Source organism: Mustelus asterias, chromosome 26, assembly GCF_964213995.1.
Source record: "Mustelus asterias chromosome 26, sMusAst1.hap1.1, whole genome shotgun sequence".
Taxonomy (NCBI): Eukaryota; Metazoa; Chordata; class Chondrichthyes; order Carcharhiniformes; family Triakidae; genus Mustelus; species Mustelus asterias.
The window spans coordinates 22,808,843-22,830,834 of NC_135826.1; the positions used below are offsets into that span (position 1 = coordinate 22,808,843).

The following is a 21,992-nucleotide window of genomic DNA, read 5'->3' on the forward strand; positions in this document are numbered from 1 at the left end:
TATTATTAAACTAGAAAAAGTGCAGAAAAGATTTACTAGGATATTACCAGGACTTGATGTTTTGAGTTATGAGAGGCTAGATAGACTGGGACTTTCTTCTCTGGAGTGTAGGAGGCTTAAGGGTGATCTTATAGAGGTCTATAAAATAATGAGGGGCATAGATCAGCTATATAATCAATATCTTTTCCCAAAGGTAGGGGAGTCTAAAACTAGAGGGCATAGGTTTAAGGTGAGAGGGGAGAGATACAAAAGGGTCCACAGGGGCAATTTTTTCAGAGGGTGCTGAGTGTCTGGAACAAGTTGCCAGAGGTACTAGTAGAGGCGGGTACAATTTTGTCTTTTAAGAAGTGTTTAGACAGTTACATGAGTAAGATGGCTATAGATGGATATGGGCCAAACGCGGGCAATTGGGACGAGCTTAGTGGTTTTAAAAAAAGGGGCAGTGTGGACAAGTTGGGCCGAAGGGCCTGTTTCCATGCTGTATACCTCTATGACTAATAGCTAGTGGAAAGACGCAGAAAGCACAAATTTCCAATTAATTGTCAAACTACTAACTTGTAAGGCTTTCAGCTGGAAATTACCAGTCTCTGCACTGACTGAGAGACGTGTCAACTTCTGTTGGAAACATTGGAGGAGACAGCTGTGGGACTTTTAAAAATTGGTTATGTACCTTGCAAGTCCTTATTACATTGCTGGTCTCGTGTAATTGTTTTACTTAAGAATGATGGGGATGAAATTTTGACTAAGGGAGTCTTTTTTTTAAAAAATTGATTGGATCAAGATTAGATTGAGAAAAAAAGAAAAAACTAAAAACATGAAAAATTTGATCACCTCGAAGAACAATTGACTACTTCCCGCAATGAGACCAGAGTTTCAATTGTTTCCTCTCTCTTCCGGAAAGGTTGATTGGCATTGCAAGAACATAAATCTAGTCGTTAAACGGTCCTTAAGTGCCAACTGAACTTTCTCATGCATGTTTAATTTCTCTTAACAGTGCAATTGCAAGCAATTTCTTAAAACTCCTGGGGAGGTTGATAGTGAGCTCCTGTTTTTGCAGTGTGCATAAATTGTGGTGATTTGCAATTCTTGGGGTCTCTTCCTTGTCACAAATTGCAGTCATTTTTACATATTATTAAAGCATGTGTATTAAACTTGCTGTTATTTTCTCAGCCAATCATTAAATTTGCCCTTGTGCCACCCACTTGTATACCTCCTTCATTATTCCAATTCTAACGCAGGAGAAGCTCTTATATTCTGCATTGTATAACTTATCCCAAAAGGTGTATTTCAAACCTGCTGGCCTTGCTCCAAGGACTAAGAGGAGGCTTAGTTGATTCATTCAAAGGGATTATTTCATGGTAAGAAATTGCAAAAAGACAGCTTTCTGAAAAGGGATTATTAACCCCCGAATGCACCAACTCCAATTCCCTCAAACAAGCGCTGAGCTATTAATTGACTTTTGCTCGAGTTTCTGATTCCATGCATCATTTATTTATAAAGAAACTTTGGATAATATTTTAACCTGTATACTAGGTCGAAGGATGGAATATGTTCCATCATCTAAGGCCATCTGACATTCTCTTTCTGAAAAGTAACTTACCACAAATGGATCATTCCAAAATTCAAACATAAAGATGAGGGTCTCCATTCATAGAGATTCAGTATGCTTATTCTAACAGTTGCCAAACAAGGGCAAAGTATTCAGGAAAGCTCAAAGCCAAACAGTTTCTCCAACTGATGCATTGGTAAAATGTTTCTGTAATTTCCTTTTTATTGACAACCAGCAGTGACATTTGAGGACATTAACCCTCTGATCAGCATAAACCTATGGAGAAATTTTAAATAAATCGTACAGGATCGTTAGTCATTTTTCTGATTGTGATTATTTATTATAAAAAGTACAATCGCACGTCAAATTTCCTGTTACCAGGCAAAATCCAATGCAGTTCAACTTGGTGAATTATTCAAGTTACAGGCAAAATTAAATACAACAATTCCTCTTCGTTTTCAGACATGGGGGTCACAATAGATTTTCACTAAATCTGTAGAGCAGTGAAAGCTGCAGTCATCATATTTTGGTACCAACAGAAATCTTGAATTTTTCCGTAACATATCATAAGACACCAGTGGAATAAGATCTCAATACTAAGGACAGTTGTCCTTAAATTCAAACACAGCAAGCGAGAGAGTGGAGGCCAAGTCCCATTTATCAAGTTGTAGGGATTTTCTTCCTCTTACTTTTATTTTTCACTCACCAGGTTGCTAAATTACAATGATGTTATTAAGGTCACGGTAGCTGTCATGATGAGCTGGCCCTGGCCCCAATAAACTAAGAACGGTTGCTAAAAATAGATCGGAAATTGATTAGAAACAGTTTACTTTTGGAAAGTGCTTATACCAGTATTTCTCAAATTAAGAATCGAGATGGGATTGCACTTTGTGGGAAGCAGCAACTTTGAAGTCGGGAGGATAAATGCGACTGCTCAGGTATTTGAATCATGGACCTCCTGTCTTGCACAAGATCCTGCACAGTGCTGTGCCTCAGGCCCCCAAGAACAAACAATTGCAGAACTGGAGCTCTGTAAAACCTTGATGAAGGGATGACAAAAAAACTAAAATAGATAGTGAAAAAATAGTCAAACATTCTTGGTTGCTTTCTCCAGTATATACTGAGCAAGGCTATACGTAATTGGAAGAAATCGGAAACACTCTTTTATTTAATTCTTCTAGAATGATGGTGCCAATTTGACCAACTTAATCCTCAGGCAGAAATGGAGTTGAACTATTGTCCATGGCAGTTCATCTCAGGTTTCCACTGATCGTATCAATAAATGTGCAAAGATTTATACAGGTCTGCTGTACAAAAACAAAGTCTTCATTTCACTGAAACAATAATTTCATTTCCCAGCATGAGTCTGTCATGAGTCCAGCAAACAGCTGGGGGATTTTGCTGGGTTCAAAAGGCAGATACATTTAAATGATCATCCCGGCATTCTGATATCTTCAGCTGAAGAAATAGGTAGATTGTTTTACCTTCTCAAGATCAAATTCACCTGAAAGGAAACGTAAACACAAAACCAATCAGTCCTGCATTAACAAGTGGGTCAGGAAGGAAGAAGCAATGCAAATCAAGTCAAGATCTCTGTGGAAAAGGGCAATTTACATTTTTAATATTGTTTATTAAATTTTCATTAACCCATATTTGGAAACATATCTAAAATGCTAATCATTCATAGCTCAGCATATTAAGCGCAAAAAACTTTCACAAAACAAGGTTTGGAATGCCTTTTCGAACATGCAAAAAGTAAGAAAATTCATTCTAAACTTTTTAATAGTTTATTAATGTTTCATGCATGGAATTAGCTGAGTTTTGAACTAATGTTTTAAAAATGTTCCCTAATATAGATTAAAGATTTAATGATACATATTGAGGTATTAAAAGGCATTTTAATGAACTCATTAGTACTTGAACTGGTCATCTCTAAACAATAGCTTTTGTGCAATTTCAGGAACAGGTTCAGTCACTTCTTCCTAAGGGAAGCACTATTAATCACTGAAGTAGATCCTACATTTTCAAAGGATCTTAAGGGACGACACGATGACACAGTGGTTAGCACTGCTGCCTCACAGCGCCAGGGACCCAGCTTGAGTCACTCTGTGTGGAGTTTGCACATTCTCCTCGTGTCTGCGTGGGTTTCCTCCAAGTGCTCCGGTTTCCTCCCACAGTCCAAAGATGTGTGCGTTAGGTGGACTGGCCATGCTAAATTGTCCCTAGGAGGACTAGTTAGGCCGGGGTAAATGCAAGGGGTTATGGGGATAGGGCCTGGGTGGGATTGTGGTCGGTGCAGACTCCTTCTGCACTGTAGGATTCTATGATTCTATAATATCGAGATTACGTGGGAAACAAAAAATGCAAGTGTGACGTGGATCAGTCATTGATGGTCTTTCATGAACAATTTTTCAAATTTTGATTCAGGGGTGACTCTCCAAGCCAAGGTACTTTTCCTGATCTTGAACTTCAGAACCTCGGCTGGATTGCCTGGCTGGAGAACAGAAGGTGACTGCAAACAGGTGAGTGAGGATCTTTCTCTTTGCACCATTTGTCATACTTATCAAGTCAAAAGTACAATCTTATTACACATTTCTAAATGATAGGACACAAAAGGAAGGAATTAAATTCACTACAATTAATCTGCTGCTGGCTAGAGGGTAGGCCCAGGTCACACATGATTTCCTCTCTCTCTCTACCCACTCAACCTCTTTAAAACAGATACGTAAACAGGGATACAGAAGCTAGACTTTCAAAACATGCAGTGAAATTAGCATAGATTCACCATGCTTTGTTCAGGTGATGCCACAAAAAGGGTACAGAGACAGATGCTCAAAGAGAAAACGTTCAGACAGCTTAGGAAAGGTATTGTATAAGCCTGTGCAAATTACACTTTCATCACAACAGGCCTCAGTTGCTTGTCACTTTGATGCAGCAGTTTGTACAGGATAAGCTAGGTTTTGTCAGTGACAAAGGTTGCTCCAACAACCTTTTGCTCATTCAGTACTGTTGCTCTCTGGGAAAAAACTGTAAATAACACAGAAAACTACCAGATGTCTTCTTTCAACTAAATAAATACTCTTTCATGATTTTGGTGAAGTATATTCACAATTTTTAACTAAGAGGTAGAAAGGGAATGCTGATTGGAGCACTTGGCTGGCTATTGAGACAGATTTTTGAGGTAGTATAGCAGTCGAAAGATGTGCAGGTTAGGCGGATTGGCCATGATAAATTGACCCTTAGGGCCCTATTTTACCATTTTGATTCCAAGTGCTGAGCGGACTTGAAACTGGGAGTGTTTCAGATCCGACTTTTAGAACCGTTCTCAGGCCCCCATACACACTGTGCCTCCAAAAATATCAGCAATTCCGAATCGTGCTGCACAAGCCTGTGGGTGGGGCTTAATGCGCCCAAAACCCTGCGGTTCCCGATCGGTGCCTCCAACTGCGTATACGCAGAGAAAAAAATGATAGAATACTGCTCCCCTGCCACATCCTTCCCGGCCCGAATAATGCCTCCCCCGGCCCCCAGACATTGCCCCACCCCCACAACATTACTGTCCCCTTATTCCCCCACCTCCTCCGCCACCCAGACCTATCATGGGCCCCTCCCCCCTTCCGCTCACTGATCTCAGGCAGAGTGGCAGAGACCCCCCCTCCCTGATCCCAGGCAGAGTTGCAGTGGACACCCTCTTTCCCCTCTCAAGCAGAGCACCGTTGGACGCTCGGCACTTACCTCCTCACTAACTGGAGCGCCCGAATTGGACTTTTGCGGAGTATGTCTGTTTTGCGCCGATTCTGGATGGACGAACGTGGTGGTAAAGAGGGAAGTGCTGGTAAAGTTGTGCGTGCAGCCCATTAAGTCAATTTAAATGCATGCCAATGCTTTTAAATGGCCGTCGTGCCCCTTTCGGGCATGATCCTGATCGCGGCCATTTTCGGGCCTTGGTAAAGCGGGAACTGGCGCAGAGGCAGATGTGGATCTACTCATCTCACGTCTGACTTTATCAAGTTACCGCGCCCGAAAATGGGTGCAAGTTGATGGCAAAATCAGGCCTTTAGTGTCAGGGTAACCATGTAGGGTTACGGGGTAGGGCCTGGGTGGGACTGCTGTCGGTGCAGGATCGATGGGCCGAATGGCCTCCTTCTGCACTGCAGGGATTCTATGATTCTAGTTATCTGCAAACATAAAGCAAGTGTGGGGCCCTCCTTAGCAAGTTTATCCAGCAAGATTATTGCCCAATCCATATGTAGTACTGAGTCAACTGATCTTACCCAGAATGATGGTAGGCACCACAGCCTGTGTCAGATGCCATGGTTTTGGGAGGGGAAGAAAGGGCCAGGGCTCCAGTAGACCCTGCTGGACGATATTGTGCATGCACTGAGGGCATGTTTGAGCTCGGCTGCGGAAATTCCCAAGGAAAACTGCATACAACCACACTGTCCAAGACTCTAACATACATAACAACTACTTAGACATGCACCAATCTGAGGGATCAGTGCCTACGGAAAAGGGAGGGGGGTAATGAATAAACAGTTTCAATTTTCAGAGTAAAATCAATCCCATCAAAAAATGGCTTACTCAGTTAAATAAGGTAAAGAAAAATGATCATGGTAATGCTCAAGAAACTACCGGTTATACAGTTATTATATCTTTTCTTGAAGGTGTTTAGCCCAAGTATTTTTTTTCATTCAGTTACCTCTCAGAACTGCTATCTCCTTCCAAAAACGTATGCTAAAACCCATAGCATTTTATAAAAATACATATGCCAACAAATTCATTTGCTTCAGTGTAGATGTGCCCTACTTATGCAATGCCTGACTTAATTTTCTTCTTTATCCTAAAGCTGTTTGTCTTGTACCTGTCTCCAGTACTTTGGAAAGAAGCTCCATCATTCTTTGGTAGTCCTGAAGCTTTTTGCTTTTTCGATCAGCACTGCGAAGACATAAATGTTTGGCTGTAACCAATTTGAATGTTTGGGCAGAAAAGTGCAGCCACAGCAAGCATTGTTAATTCATGTTTCTGATTGCTGTAAAACATACCCTTAAACAGATAATGATTTGTGATAGATTGTGAAGAGGGCAATACTCACGGAATGTTATAGCGGTATTTGTTTACCAGGAATTTGGAAAGATCTTTAAGAATAGGTTGGCTGTGCAAGACTACAAACTGTTCACGGCAAACCTGCAACACACATACACACTATTCAATGAGAGAACATGCAGATTGTCACCTCATGGGTTAAATGAGATTGGACTAAGAAGCATCTATGATGCCAGCTAGGAGCCAAAAAGTGTCATGGACAATAACATATGGATCCATTGTAATAGAACTGCATTTCATAAGGATAAACATTGCTGTTTATCATCAATTCCACAAGACTGGAACGATAGAGAAGACTAGCTTTAACTGCATTGCATTTCAAAGTTACCTTTAAATCTATTCAGGGCATTCATTCCATTGACACTTACAGCAGAGTTCCCTAGGATAAGACATATCTTTGATAGGTTCTTTCACAAGTCTCACAGCTAGGTAGAAAAGTCAGACTCAATTTACTGACTTCACCTAGAATAATGCATATTCTTGAAACTTTTACAAATGAAGGGTTAATTAAAAGCACAGCACTATTCGTGCGCATTGTACAATAGTGCTGCGATACTAACAGCTTTGCATCGATTTGCAGCAGTTTTGGATGCTTATCAACGCAGAAGCACTTATGTAACAAGGCCATCAGGTCATTGATCTAACTCCCAACATCAATTTGTATTTATACAGCAGCTTTACGTGGACGACAGGCCATGGCATTTTACAGAAAGGGAGAAAACTAGATAGATAAAGGGAATAAAAGAAAATACAATGAGCTACAATGCATGAATTAGGAGAGGAGACTTCAAATTTGATAGGAAAATGGCTTTTGGGTAGGTTTTAAAGGTGAACAGAAATGTGGAAAGGGATGGGGGCTTTAGGAGAGAGTTCCAACAGGTACAGCTTAGATATTTGAATGCTCTGTCATTAACAGTGAACATTTCTTATTGTTGTTTGCTAGCTCAGCATCATGTTACAAATGTCCACTTGGGTCATGATATATTATCATGGCACCCTAACAATCATTTTTTTAAAAGTATTTTACAGCACTCAAAAACACCCATAAATGGAGTTCTAAGTAAGCGTATTTAAGTGAATGCTGTTTTCCACTACTTTAGTCAATATCTCCATTCAGCTCATAGTACAAAATTATTTTATTCATTTGTTGGTAAGATAAGAATAAAAGCTTGTACATTTTCATTTGAACATTGAGTGCAAAACTATTTGCAACTGCTGTTCCACCTTCCTGAGAAAATAATAATCCAGCTCTCCTGACTTTCATCAGTAAATGTGGGCGGGCTCAAGAAGTTTTTAATTATTCTGATGTTACATTTTGGCATACAATTCTCACTCTGACTCCACCAAGGAAACACAAAACTCTTAAGCTGATGTATTCATTGGGAAAGGGAAATTATTAGTGTAACAACCCATTCTGCACCTAGGATCTTTTAAAATTTTGTTTTATGATTATGTTGCAAATAAAAGTTGAGAAATTTGCAGAGAGAACACTTAAGATTTGTGAAATCAATATAGAAAATGAAGTTAAAGGCAAAATACTGCGGATGCTGAAATCTGAAACAAAAATAGAAAATGCTGGAAAATCATAGCAGGTTTGACAGCATCTGTGGAGAGAGAATAGAGCCAACGTTTCGAGTCTGGATGACCCTTCGTCAGAGCAGAAAATTAAGTACTCAAGGCACCCATTCTCACAATGTATACATAATAAAAATGTTACTGAAACAATTACTGTAAAAAAATTTTTTACTGACGCAACATCCTATTATGTACTATTCAATAATAAGCATAAATAATATAAAGGAGAATATTTACCTTATTCATGATATCTACTGTATATGCGTGTGTCCAGAAGCAGTCGTGGACAGAGACAAATGTTACTCCAGCACTGAAAAGACAAAGTAATGGCAATGAAATCTTCTAATTGATGCTAAGATTTAGGGTGAATCCACTTTCAAATTCCATCAGCTTCTTTCTATATATTTGGTTTGATACCAAGAAAGCATAGTTAGTATCTAAAACTTTATACCCCTACCTCACCCTAAATTAGTACCTCATGAATTCTCTCACCAGCCTTCTGTTCTCCACACTTCAAAAACTTTCAATATTCTAAAATCCGACAGCCTACTTCTTCTCCCTCATAAAGTACTTTTCTCCCACGTCAAGCTTCACTGTCTTTCTGTCCGAGTGAATTTGCTTCAAGTTCACTGTCTTTAGGCCCATGTACTCCTCCGCATTGGTACAATTACCCTTGTCTGCACTGTCCATTCTACTTACACTAGATTAGTGCTTGATGGCCACTTCATTGTCAGTCACCATGGTTCTGGGCCTGTGATTCTTTGCAAGAAGCACCTGAGTTTAGCTATCGTCCTCACTGTCTTCAGATGCCTTTTCAAAACCTTAGTCTTGCCTTTTTATTTTACTGCCGGATGTCCACATCTTCATTCCTTATTTGCTCTTTTGTGTGAGGAGCATTATATAAAGCCAACTTTTTGTTTACCTCAGCCATATTATTAAAATTAATGGCTTTGGCAGTGGAGCCAGTGAATAAGAAGTTGCAATTTCTATAAAATATTTAATCAAGTGAACTTTCTTTTTCAACAGCTGCTAGGTGGACTACATGGTCAGGTTGCACATTGTTGCTATGATTGTCCAGTCAAGTTTCAGTTAAAAAAAAACATAAAAATACTGCAATTAGACTTTAAAATATTACAAAACTGTCCTTGCATGGATCAAACCACCAACACTACTTGGTCATTGCATAAAGAAATAATAAGGGTAAACCCACGCAGACATGGGGAGAACATGCAGACTCTGCACAGGGAGTGACTCAAGCTGGGAATTGAACCCGGGTCCCTGGCACTGAGGCAACAATGCTAACCACTGTGCCACTGTCCCTTAAAACTATAAAAGGCTTTGTGTTCAACTTTTATTTTCTGTTTGTTTATGGATATGCAAAAGGATAATGACACCTTAAGGTATGAAATGACATGATGTGAAAACACATGGAGCTGACCTGGTCTAATATATTTAAAGTTTATTTATTAGTGTCACAAGTAGGCTTACATTAACACTGCAATGAAGTTACTGTGAAAATCCCATAGTCGTCACACTCTGAAGCCTGTTTGGGTACACTGATGGAGAATTTAGCATGGCCAATGCACCTGGAACCAGCTCATCTTTTGGACTGTGGGAGGAAACCAGAAGACCCGGAGGAAACCCACGCAGACACGGGGAGAATGTGCAGACTCCGCACAGGGAGTGACCCAAGCCGGGAATTGAACCTGGGTCCCTGGCGTTGAGGCAACAGTGCTAACCACTGTGCCACTGCCCCTTAAAACTATAAAAGGGTTTGATGTGCCTGTGTTCAACTTTTATTTTCTGTTTGTTTATGGATATGCAAAAGGATAATGAGACCCTAAAAAGATTGCACAGGAGGTTGACCAGGGTCATGTCAAATCTTGCAGGTCTGAGTTATGAGGCACAGCTCCAAGAGTTTGGACCATTTACTTTGCAGACATGTAAGCTTAGAGGAGATTGGAAAGTTTTTCTTTGAACTGGTTAAGGGAATGGGGGACATGTTATTTGAAATTGATGAGCAGTGAAGGAGCAGCGGTCATGTCCATGAAATATGTTGGCAAAGAGTTAGGTTTGACAACAGAAAATGGTTTTGCTTGCAGATGGTAACCAGCCTCTGGAACAACATGCTCTGCATAGTCCTTTAGGCAGGCAACCTAACAGGATTCTGAAAGTGGGCATTTCCAATTATATGGGTACGTTTCTATTCAATTGAGACTGCAATGAGTCATGGGCCACTAGGAACTCCAAGAGTTTGCCTTATGAAAGGAGAAATTCTTTGTGAATTGTCCGAAAAAAAAAATTCTCTCTATTTTCGCTTTCTTTTTTCCAGGAAACATTTCTAGGGGTGGCTATGAGGTTGAACAATCAGTTCAGAGCAGACTTGATGGGCCTGATAAATGAGCCAATCTTCATTTCAATGCTATGATGAAGTCAATTCTAATTGCCTGAAAACATGCTTGACTTCCCACAATACAAGTGACTAATGTCATGGAACAAAAAAGCAAATATAATTCAGCATAATCTGTTCAGAAACATAATCAGATACAAAGTAATTTTACTTTGTTGAAAGATTAAACACGAACCTTTCAAAATCTCAGTAATAACTTTTTGCCACTAGAAGTGCTGAGATATTATTCAGAGAGGTTGGAAACCGTACTTAGGACACACGTGTTTCAAAATGATAGCAGACAATTAAAGGAGCAAAGTACTATCTAAAGTATTAAACAAGGCTGCATATAAACAGCCGTGCATGCTAATTGAGATGGTCTGGCGGAAAGAAAAACCTCATTAGTACACATTTGAATACATCACAAAATTGTTTCCAAGCAATCATCACCCATTAAGGAATGATATCATGAACAGGTGTCAGTGGTTATTTTATAAAATGGCCTTGGGAATAAGTTGGTTGGAAAAATTACATGTCAGAAAATAATTTTCAGCTTGCTCATCACTGGTGTGTGCCAGAATCTTAGTTCAAAAATTCACGGGCTACAAAACCCTCCTGTTGATTGTGAAACAAATCTAATTTATTGCATATTTTTATTTCACCAGCAGGAATGGAAGGGAAAAAGCATTACATTGGGAGAAGCATAGCCACAATCATTCAACTAATTCCTGACCTCTTGGTCCCAATCACTGATGACTTCATCCTCAATAAAGTTTTATACACTTGATTTATACAGAGTTTTGTTTTATTACTTTATGTAAATTAAGATCTCCTGCATGTACAAAATCCTTCTGAGGGAACATGACTACAAGATCCCAACTACATTGGATAGTATGCCTATGCCGACCTCTGTTTAAACTATAATGGGCCAGGTTTATTATAATGGGGAACAAAGAAAGGGTCCCATATATGGTCCTTTTAACTATTTCCGCATGTAGCCATTGTGGGCACCATTGCCAATTTAGCAGCTTAAACAAAAATCTAGGTAGGCACCACAGAATTGGTGAAAAAATTATGTAACTGGATCGATTATATCTGTTTTAACATTTTCCTTGTACTTGGCTTCGAACAAGAGCAAAATTAAGTGTATAATATTACCGCAATAGACAATTATAGGAGACTTTGTAAAAAATGCATAGATTTTGAAAGTAAATTAAGGAACTCAAGGATCCAAAAGCACGCAGAGTGATTTTAAAGCCACTTTAAAGCATGAAGTATAAAGGAAGTAGGTGCAGTATAAATAAAGCTCAATATCCTAAGGAAGAATATATTTTGCCAGTGATGAGGTTATAGCTTTAAAAATAAAAAAAAATAATGCAGCCAAACATTTTAATTGTGATGATGTTCAAGTTGCAGTCTGGCTATCAGTCAATAGCTTACCTGTAGCAATAGAGTGCTGTTAGCATCATGTGAGTCGAATCAAGCGAATGAATGAAATTTGGTGGAAAAGCATTCTTCTGCTTGACTGTGTCAGGTCGTCTGCAGTGAACACAAAATACAAGGTCAGATTTTTCTGGAGCACCATCCACTGGGGGCTTTGGAACATGCAGGTGAATCAATACTCAATATAATAGTGGTTTTTGATTACACGAAGTACCAAACATTATAAACAATACAATTCAACGAGAATCAATCCATAATATATTAAAAGCCAGCTTATGACCTTCCTATCCACAGTAAGGTTATTCTTCCAGGGGCACAGTTTTTAAATGAAAATATTTATAGTAGTGCATGTCAAACGTATCAATATTCCCAAACAGCATAATTAATGGAAAACCCATATCAACATTCCACTGCCACATTCTACCGCTGAACCAAATAACCTATTTCACCCTCAGTCTTGGCAAAATCCAGGTACTCTTCCTAAGTGGTTTGGCAGGGTAGGTAAGACCAAAAAGTCACCTTGATGCTGTCAAGCCTTAGCACTGCAGCAAGATGCTGCCAAACTCCAGGATCATCACCTAGTTGCCAAAACCCAAGACTGATCCATCCAAATACAGCTTCTTCCCAATACTATCAGGTTCAATTCTGGAATGGCTCCAGCAGATTTGAAGGTGCCAAATGTGACCCCACTCTAAGAAAGGAGGGAGAAAGAAAACAGGGAACTACTGACCTGTGGTAAGAAAAAATGCTACAATCTATTATAAAGAATGTGATAAACGCAAAATACTGCGGATGCTGGAATCTGAAACAAAATCAGAAAAATGCTGGAAAATCTCAGCAGGTCTGACAGCATTTGTGGAGAGAGAATAGAGCCAACATTTCGAGTCTAAATGCAGGGGCTGTGTTTGATAAAGAATATGATAACTGGAGAAAATAACAGCAGGATTGGGCAGACTCTCTCCATGGATTATGAATGGGAAAACATGTTTGACAAACCTGTTAAGAGTTTTCTGAGAATGTAACTAGCAGAATAGATAAGGGGGAGCCAGTCACAGTGATGCATTTGGCTTTTCAGAAGGCTTTTGACAAAACACCATACAGGAAGTTAGCAAGCAAAACTAGAGCACATGGCACTGGCAGATAATATACTGGCCTGGATTGAAAATTGGTTAACAACCTGGAAACCAGTGTATGAAAAAGGGTCACTCTTAAGTTGGCAGACTGTGACTTGAAGGTAGGGTTGTCACACCTCCAGGGTTAGCCTGGAGTCTTCGGGAATTGAAGAACAATCTCTAGGCCAGGGCCATGTGCAATTCTGGAGAAAAATTATAGGGACATGAAAAAATATTTTTTTTGTTATTTTCTTTGAACCAGTTGAAAATGGGGGAAAAGGCTGTTTGGCTGACAGTCAAGTATCATCCAGTTGGGTGAGGTGACCTTTTGCTTTCCAATTAGCACAGCGCATCACAAGGATGGATGTGTTGGGCCACTAATGGCTGGAGCATGGGGCCAAGTGATGAAACCTCCTGGAAAACATTTAATCACAGCTGGAAACCCTACAACCACAAAAGGGGCTATTAAGTCAGATAACCAAAAGCTTGGTCAGAAATAGGTTTCAAGAACGTATTAAAGCAGAAAAGCAAGGTAGAGAGGAGAAAAGGTGCCAAGGGAATTCCAGCACTTAGGGCTGAGGCAATTAGGCATGGTCATCGGTGGTGCAGAACTCAAAAATCAGTGATGCTCAAGAGGCCAACTTTAATAAAAAACAGAATTTGACTTATTCAGCCAACGTTAGTCAATAGTCCCATGCATTACATGTAAAAACTGCCAAACTGTTGTAAAATGGCACATTCTCTGACTCACCAACGTTCAATATCATTTTATAGATTTTTGTTGAAATTTTGTCATTTTATTAGCACATAGTACAGAAAAACAATTTATTCTGTCACTTTCAACTTATGACAAATTAATTTAGAGATAAAATGTCTCACTGATGCAGTAAGAGTGTACTCCTCTGAGCTTAGGGCACACGTACAGAATATTAAAGCAAACTATCCAAAGAATAAAATCCCTGACCTGAAAACAAAAACTGGACAAGATGTCCATACAAATGCAGGAAAACAGGCAATTTTAGAATTCATTATTCAGATGAAAGGGAATGAAAGACAGGCTAGGTTGCAATTTACAGGTGACAGCGCTCAGTTAGGTTGATTCACTGCTGCAAGGGATCAAAAATTGTAAGACAGGGCAGGGGCGTAGGAGATCAAAAGACTGGAATGAAGTCAAGGCAAACATGAAGAAACAAGCAGGAAATCACAGTGATCTCATGGGATAAGATAGGCAAGGAAAAATAAATGAATACACTATAAATGAAAGCCTTTCCTACATTACTGCAAGCCATTTTTTCAAGTACCTATTATAGTAACATAGAAAAGATCACACTATAAAGCACTTAACTATTTTAAGTTGATATTGCCAAACTGTCAATTACAGTAGGATTGATTTATAACCATTAGAATGAAAGACAAAAAAAAGTAATTGTAATGAAATGACTTGTTTCAATATTGATCATTAACACAGCCACTTTAGCAAGATCTGTTAAAGAGACAAAGGTTAAGTGAGTGGGTAAAGATCTGGTAAATGGAGTATAATGTGGGCAACTGTGGAATTGCCCATCTTGGCAGGAAGAATAAAAAAGTGTATTATCTAAATGATGAGAGATTGTAGAGATCTGAGATGCAGAGGGATCTGGGCATCCTAGTACATGAATCACAAAAGGTTAGTATGCAGGCACAGCAAGTAATTAGGAAAGCTAATAGAATGTTATTGTTTGAGAGGAGAATTGATTAAAAATTGGGAGGTTATGATTCCGTTGTACAACGCATTGGTGAGACCACAACTGGAGCACTGTGTATAGAACTGGTCTTCTCATTTCAGGAAACAGGTAAATCTAGTAGAAGCAGTTCAGAGAAGGTTTACTCAACTAATACCAGGAATGGGTGGCTTGTCTTATGAGGAAAGGTTGGAAGGGTTAGGTTTGCATCCACTAGAGTTTAGCAGAGTAAATGATGACTTGATCAAATCCTTTAAGCTCTTGAGGGGTGGATGTGGAGCAGATGTTTCCACTTATTGGAGAATCTAAAATTAGGGGTCACTGCTTAAAAATGAAGGGTCACTCACTCAAGATATAGATGAGGAGATTTTTTTTCTCTGAGAGTCATGAGTCTCTGGACTCTTCCTCAAAAGGCAGTAGGAGATTTTTTGACAATTTTTAAGGTAGAACTAAACAGATTATTGATAAGCAAGAGGATGAAAGGTTATTGGGGGTAGGCTGGAATATGGGGTTACTGCTACAATCAGATCAGCCATGGCCTTATTGAATGGCAGAGCTGACGCGAGGGGCTGAGTGGCCTAATCCTTCTCTTAATATGTACATTTGTATGTCAACATTCCTCTGCTCTGCTTAGATTTTAAGTTAGAATTGCATATGTGAAAAACACAACACTGGACAATAATTGAAAAGCGGGAAGCTCCTGATTTGTTTGCTCAAATGATTCACACTAAGTTTATTATTTTTCGACTTTTATCATTGTCTTAACTTTAATCATATATGGACTAACAACTCTCAGGAATTAACAAAATATTACCATTAAGGACTTTGAACACATTTATGTTCATCCAAATGGTTTTTGTTAATAATAGTGTTCATTCAATGTCAGTATCATGCAGAATGCTGTGAAGTCTAATGCACACAGTAAAGTACCATTCTATCAGGTAGACAAAGAGGACACAACTTAATAAAACTCTCATGAATGCATTAGATTTGGACAACTGTGTGACACCAACCATCAGGTGAAAATGTGCAAGGATTTAAACCTACACAATTATTGCTTAAAAACAAAACAACATAAAATCAGATTCACACTGAAGTTTTGTAATATTTCATGAGGGATAGTTACAGTATTAGATTATTGAACATGAAATCAAACTCAGTCAGTCAATAACTCAAGAGTCTTTATCATGGCGATCAGACAAAACGCTATTTATTCTCGTTAAAATAATCCAATTTCTGCAGAAATTGTTATTAAATAGAATCAAAATCTATTTAAGGAGTGTCATGAAATGGGAGTGCTTTGCAATCTCTCAAGCCCCAGATCATCATATTGGGTAGCATCTAAAGTCATCTCTCCAGATTTATTCTTGTTGCTTAAGAATTACATGGCTCCTGAGAAATAGCAAAAAATGACAAAACCCCAATTTGCCTTTGGGAGTGGATTTTTATTATTCTATTCCTGTTAATGTGCTGTAGAATCTCCAATCAATATATTCTGTGCAATTCTGTTGCACATTGTTAAAATAAAATTAGGCTGATCCAAACATTTATAGAATTATACAGCACAGATGAGACCAAGCAGCCCATTGAGTTTGTGCCAACTCTTTCAAATCACAATCTAGTTAGTCCAACCATCTGCTCTTCCCCCCCACGGGGCGGCATGGCGGCACAGTGGTTAGCACTGCTGCCTTACAGCGCTAGGGACCCAGGTTCAATTACTGGCTTGGGTCACTGTCTGTGCGGAGTCTGCACGCTCTCCCCGTGTCTGCACGGGTATTCTCCGAGTGCTCTGGTTTCTTCCCACAGTCTGAAAGACGTGCTGGTTCGGTGCATTGGCCATGCTAAATTAGAATCATAGAAATCATAGAAACCCTACAGTACAGAAAGAGGCCATTCGGCCCATCAAGTCTGCACCGACCACAATCCCACCCAGACCCTACTTCCATATCCCTACATATTTTACCCACTAATCCCTCTAACCTACGCATCTCAGGACACTAAGGGGCAATTTTAACATGGCCAATCAACCTAACCCGCACATCTTTGGACTGTGGGAGGAAACCAGAGCACCCGGAGGAAACCCACGCAGACACGAGGAGAATGTGCAAACTCCACACAGTGACCCAAGCCGGGAATCGAACCCAGGTCCCTGGAGCTGTGAAGCAGCAGTGCTAACCACTGTGCTACCGTGCCGCCCGTAGCAGTGCTAACCACTGCTAACCAAGCAGCAGTGCTAACCACTGTGCTACCGTAATTCTCCCTCAGTGTACCCGAACAGGCGACGGAGTGTGGCGCCGAGGGGATTTTCACAATAATTTCATTGCAGTGTTAACGTAAGCCCAATTGTGACACTAATGAATAAACTTTAAACCTGCCTGTAATTTTTTTCTACTTCAAGTATTTATCCAATTTCCTCTTGAAGGCTACTATTAAGTTTATATCCATCAGTTTCAATTCCCAACCACCTGTTACGTAAAAAGGTTTTTCCTCATGTTGTTTCTGGTTACTTTGTCAATTACCTTAAGTCAGTTTATTGGTTTTGACCCAAAAGCTACTGGAAAAAAATGTTCTTTATTTATTCTATCTAAAACCTTCATGATTTTAATCAGCTCTCCTAAATCCTCTTAGCCTTTTCTGCTCCGAGGACACAATCATCAAACTTTGTCATTTCTTCATACAGAACAAAGTCAACCATAACACAATAATGTAGATGTCTAATGTGAACGCTGTTACATGTGCATTTTAGTCCTTGAATTTTAGTCTATTTTTTTCCTCTGGAATTGCTAACTTTGCAACTTTCTAAATTGACTTTAGTTTGTACAATTGCTAGCATTATACCAATGAGTGGAGGCCCAATGAGCATTGTGATTGACTCTTAAATGCCATCTGAAATGGCCTAGCAAGGCACTCAGTTGTATTCAACTGCTACAAAGAAAACACAATGGAATGAAACTGGATGGATCATCCACCATCGACTTAGGCACCAGAAATGACAACAGCAGACCCAGCCCTGTTGACCCTGCAAAGTCCTCCTTACTGACCCCTTATCAAGGGGTTTATGCCAAAATTGGGAGAGCCGTCTCAGACAAGTCAAGCAACAGCCTGATACAGTCACACTCACAGAATCATTCTTTACAGATAATGTCCCAGACCACCATCACTATTCCTGGGTATGTCCTGTCTCATTGGCAGGAACAGACCCAGCAGAGGTAGTGGCGGCACAGTGGTATGCAATCGGGAGGGTGTTGCGCTGGGAGTCCTCAACATCGACTCTGGACTCCCTGGCAACGGGTCAAACATGGGCAAGGAAACCTCCTGATTACCACATACAGCATCCCCTCAGCTGATGAATCAGTTGAACACCACTCCATACTGAATACCACTTGGAGGAAGCACTGAGGATGGCAAGGGCCCAAAATATACTCTGGGTGGGGGAATCATAGAATCTCTGCAGTGCAGAAGGAGGCCATTCAGCCCATCGAGTCTGCACTGACCACAATCCCACCCAGGCCCTATTCTCATACATTCGGGGCGGCATGGAGGTACAATGGTTAGCACTGTTGCCTCACAGCTCCAGGGATCCAGGTTCGATTCCCGGCTTGGGTCACTGTCTGTATGGAGTTTGCATGTTCTCGTGTCTGCATAGGTTTCCTCCCACAGTCCAAAGATGTGCGGGTTAGGTTGATTGGACATGCTAAATTAACCTTTAGTGTCCCGGGATGTGATAGGTTAGAGGGATTAGCAGGGTAGCTAAGTGGGGATAGGACCTGGGTGGGATTGGTGTTGGTGCAGACTTGATGGCCGAATGGCCTCCTTCTGCACTGTAGGGATTCTATATTTACCTTATTAATCCCCCTCACACTCAGGTCAATTTAGAATGGCCAATCAACCCAACCCGCACATCTTTGGACTGTGGGATGAAATCGGAACACCCGGAGGAAACTCACGCAGACACGGGGAGAATGTGCAAACTCCACACAGATAGTGACCCGAGGCTGGAATTGAACCTGGGTCCCTGGCACGGTGAGGCAGCAGTGCTAACCACTGTGCCACCAGGACTTTAATGATCATCACCAAGAATGGTTCGGTAGTACCATCACAGACTTAGTTGGCTGGATCCTAATGGACACAACTGCTAGACTGGGACTGTGGCAGATGGTGTGGGAACAAACAAGAGGAAAAAACATTCTTGACCTCATCCTCACCAACCTGCCCGCCATAGATATATCTCCATTGAAGCTCCACAAATAATCCCATCCTCAATGATGAAGGAGTTTAGCATATCTGTGCAAAAGATAACACTGCAGCATTTGCAGAGGTGTGCTGAATGCCAGAGGTGAGGTGAGAGTGATTGCCCTTGACATCAAGGCAACATTTGACCACCATGACATCAAGGAGACCTAGCAAAAATGGAGTCAATGGGAATCCAGTGGAAAACTTTCTATTGGTTTGAGTCAAATCTGGCACAAAAGAAGATGGTTGTGGTGGTTGCAAGTCAATCATCTCAGCTGCAGGACATCGCTGCAGGAGTTCCTCAGGGTAGTGACCTAGGCCCAATTACCTTCAGCTGTTTCATCAATGACCTTCCTTCCATCATAATGTCAAAAGTGGGGGTATTCACAGATTCATACTGTTCAGCACCATTCGTGACTCCTCAGATACCGAAGCCATTCATGTCCAGAAAGATCAGGACAATAGTCAGGCTTAGGCTGACAAGTAGCAAGTAACATTCATGCCACACAATGACCATCGCAACAAGAGAGGATTTAACTATTGCCCCTTGACATTCAACGACATGGCACAAGTCAAGAGTGCAATGGAAACTCGTCTGGATGAATGCAGCTTCAACCACACTCAAGAGGTTCGACACCGTCCAGGACGAAGCAGCCCACTTGCTACCCCTTTCACACACATTCAATCCCTCCATTACCAACGAACTCGGGCAACCGTGTATACCATCTACAAGATGCACTGCAAGAACTCACCAAGGCTCCTTAGGCAGCACCTTTCAAACCCACGACTACCATCATCTAGAACGACAAGAGCAGCATGGGAACACCACCACTTGGAGGCTCCCCTTCAAGTCTATCACCATCCTGACTTGGAAATATATTGCCATTCCTTCACTGTCGCCGAGTCAAAATTCTTGAATTCCCTCTCTAACAGCACTATTTGTAAGACTTCACTTCAAGGATTGCAACGGTTTAAGGAGGCTGCTCACCACTACCTTCTGAAGGGTAACTAGGGATAGGCAATAAATGCTGGCCTAGTCAGCAATGTCCACATCTGTAAAATTAATTGACAAAAAAGCTATTTCACAAAAACGTTTTTATTCGTTCAAGGGATATGGGCTTCATTGGCTAGGCCAGCATTCAGTGTCCAGAACCTAACTGCCTTTGAGGAAATGGTGGTGAACTGCCTTCTTGAACCAGAGTATGTGGTGCATATGCACCCACAGTGCTGTTAGAGAAGGAGTTCCAGGATTTTGACCTAGGAACATGGAGGAATGGTGACATATTTCAATGTCAGGATGGTGAGTGGCTTGGAGGGGAACTTCCAGGTGGTTGTGCTCCCACATCTCTGCTGCCCTTGTCCTTCGAGACAGTAGAGGGTTTGGAAGGTGATGTCTAAGGAGCTTTGCTAAGTTTCTGAGTGCAACTTGTAGATGGTACACACAGCTGCCACTGAACCTGAGTCGGAATGGTGGAGTTGGGATATGCTGGCCCACGAGATTACAGATTGTGGTCGAGTAGATTTCTGCTGCTGTTGATGGCCCATGGTATACATCTTGGTTGCCCAGCCTTAGTTGCAAGACCTGTTTGAAATCTATCCCTTTTGGCATGGTAGTGCCACACAACACATTGGAAGGTTTCCTCAATGTGAAGATGGGGCTTGGTCTCCACTGTGGAGTGTTCACTCCTGTCATGGACAGGTGCATCTGCGATAGGTTGGCTGGTGAGGATGAGGTCAATTATGTTTTCCCCCTCTTGTTGGTTTCTGCACCACTTGCAGCAGACCCAGTCTAGCAACTCTGCTTTTAAGGACTCGACCAGCCGGATCATTATGGTACTACCAAGCCACTCTTGGTGATGGACATTGAAATCCCCCAGCCAGAGTACATTCTGTGCCCTTGCCACCCTCAGCGCTTCCTCCAAGTGATGTTCAACTTGGAGGACTACTGATTCATGAGCTGAGGGGATCGGTTTCCTGGCCCATATTTGATCTGATTCACGAGACTTCATGGGGTCCAGAGTCGATATTGAGGGTTACAGGGCAAATCCCTCCCGACTGTATACTTCTGCTGGTAGGACAGAACATACCCAGGGAGGGTGATGGTGCTGTCTGGGACTTTGTAAGGTATAGTTCCATCGGTATGACTGTGCTTGACTCGGCTGTGAGACAGCTCTCCCAATTCTGGCACAGTAAAGAGGGCTTTGCACAGTCTGGGTTTGCCATTGTCGATTCCGGTGCCTAGAGCAGATTTCTTTCCCTAAAGGACGTCAGTAAACCAGATGGATTTTTTACAACAATCGACAATGATTTCATGGACTTACATAGATTTTTAATTCCAGATTTTTTAATGAATTCAAATTCCACCAGTTGCTGTGGTGAGATTCGAACCTGGGTTCTCCGAGCATTACCAGTCCAACGACAATACCCCTATGCTACTGCTTCTGCTAGTCATGAAAATGGAAAGTTCAATGAACACCACTGGCAGCTTTGATTAAAAAAAGGAAATTCAGGGGCGTGAATTTTTCAGTTGCATACAACAATGATCCTATCAACTCTCACCGCGATTATTCCCAATTTGCAGTCAACTAAGGGATGTTTTGTGCCTTTACTGCCAGAAGACAGAATTCTTTCCCCCACCAGTCTGAGTAAGATTGAAAGTCAAATTTGAGGTCAAAGTAGTATGTGAAATCATTGTTTCACTTGCTTAACTGGGAGTCAGGGAGCAGCTAAACCAGAGACATTGACCGCAGAATGACATGAGGATACAGCAAATGCCTTAAATTGCTTGATTCTCACCTTTCTTTTGACAAAGAAATAACAACAGCAATAATTTAGAATAATTACTCAGGTTTAACCTTGTGCTGTCA

General features: G+C 40.9%; 1 protein-coding gene across 1 annotated transcript in view; it reads right to left on the minus strand.

The window, feature by feature from the left end:
• Positions 1-1,872: 1,872 nt before the first annotated feature.
• Positions 1,873-21,992, minus strand: part of polrmt (polymerase (RNA) mitochondrial (DNA directed)) — a 102,331-nt gene continuing 82,211 nt past the window's right edge. Inside the window, exons 17-21 of the mRNA XM_078198260.1 lie at positions 12,057-12,155; positions 8,465-8,537; positions 6,642-6,733; positions 6,411-6,484; positions 1,873-3,053 (exon numbers count right to left, since the gene is read on the minus strand). Coding sequence (XP_078054386.1) covers positions 3,004-3,053; positions 6,411-6,484; positions 6,642-6,733; positions 8,465-8,537; positions 12,057-12,155 — 388 coding nt within the window. The 3' untranslated portion in view covers positions 1,873-3,003. The remainder of the gene's footprint in view (positions 3,054-6,410; positions 6,485-6,641; positions 6,734-8,464; positions 8,538-12,056; positions 12,156-21,992) is intronic.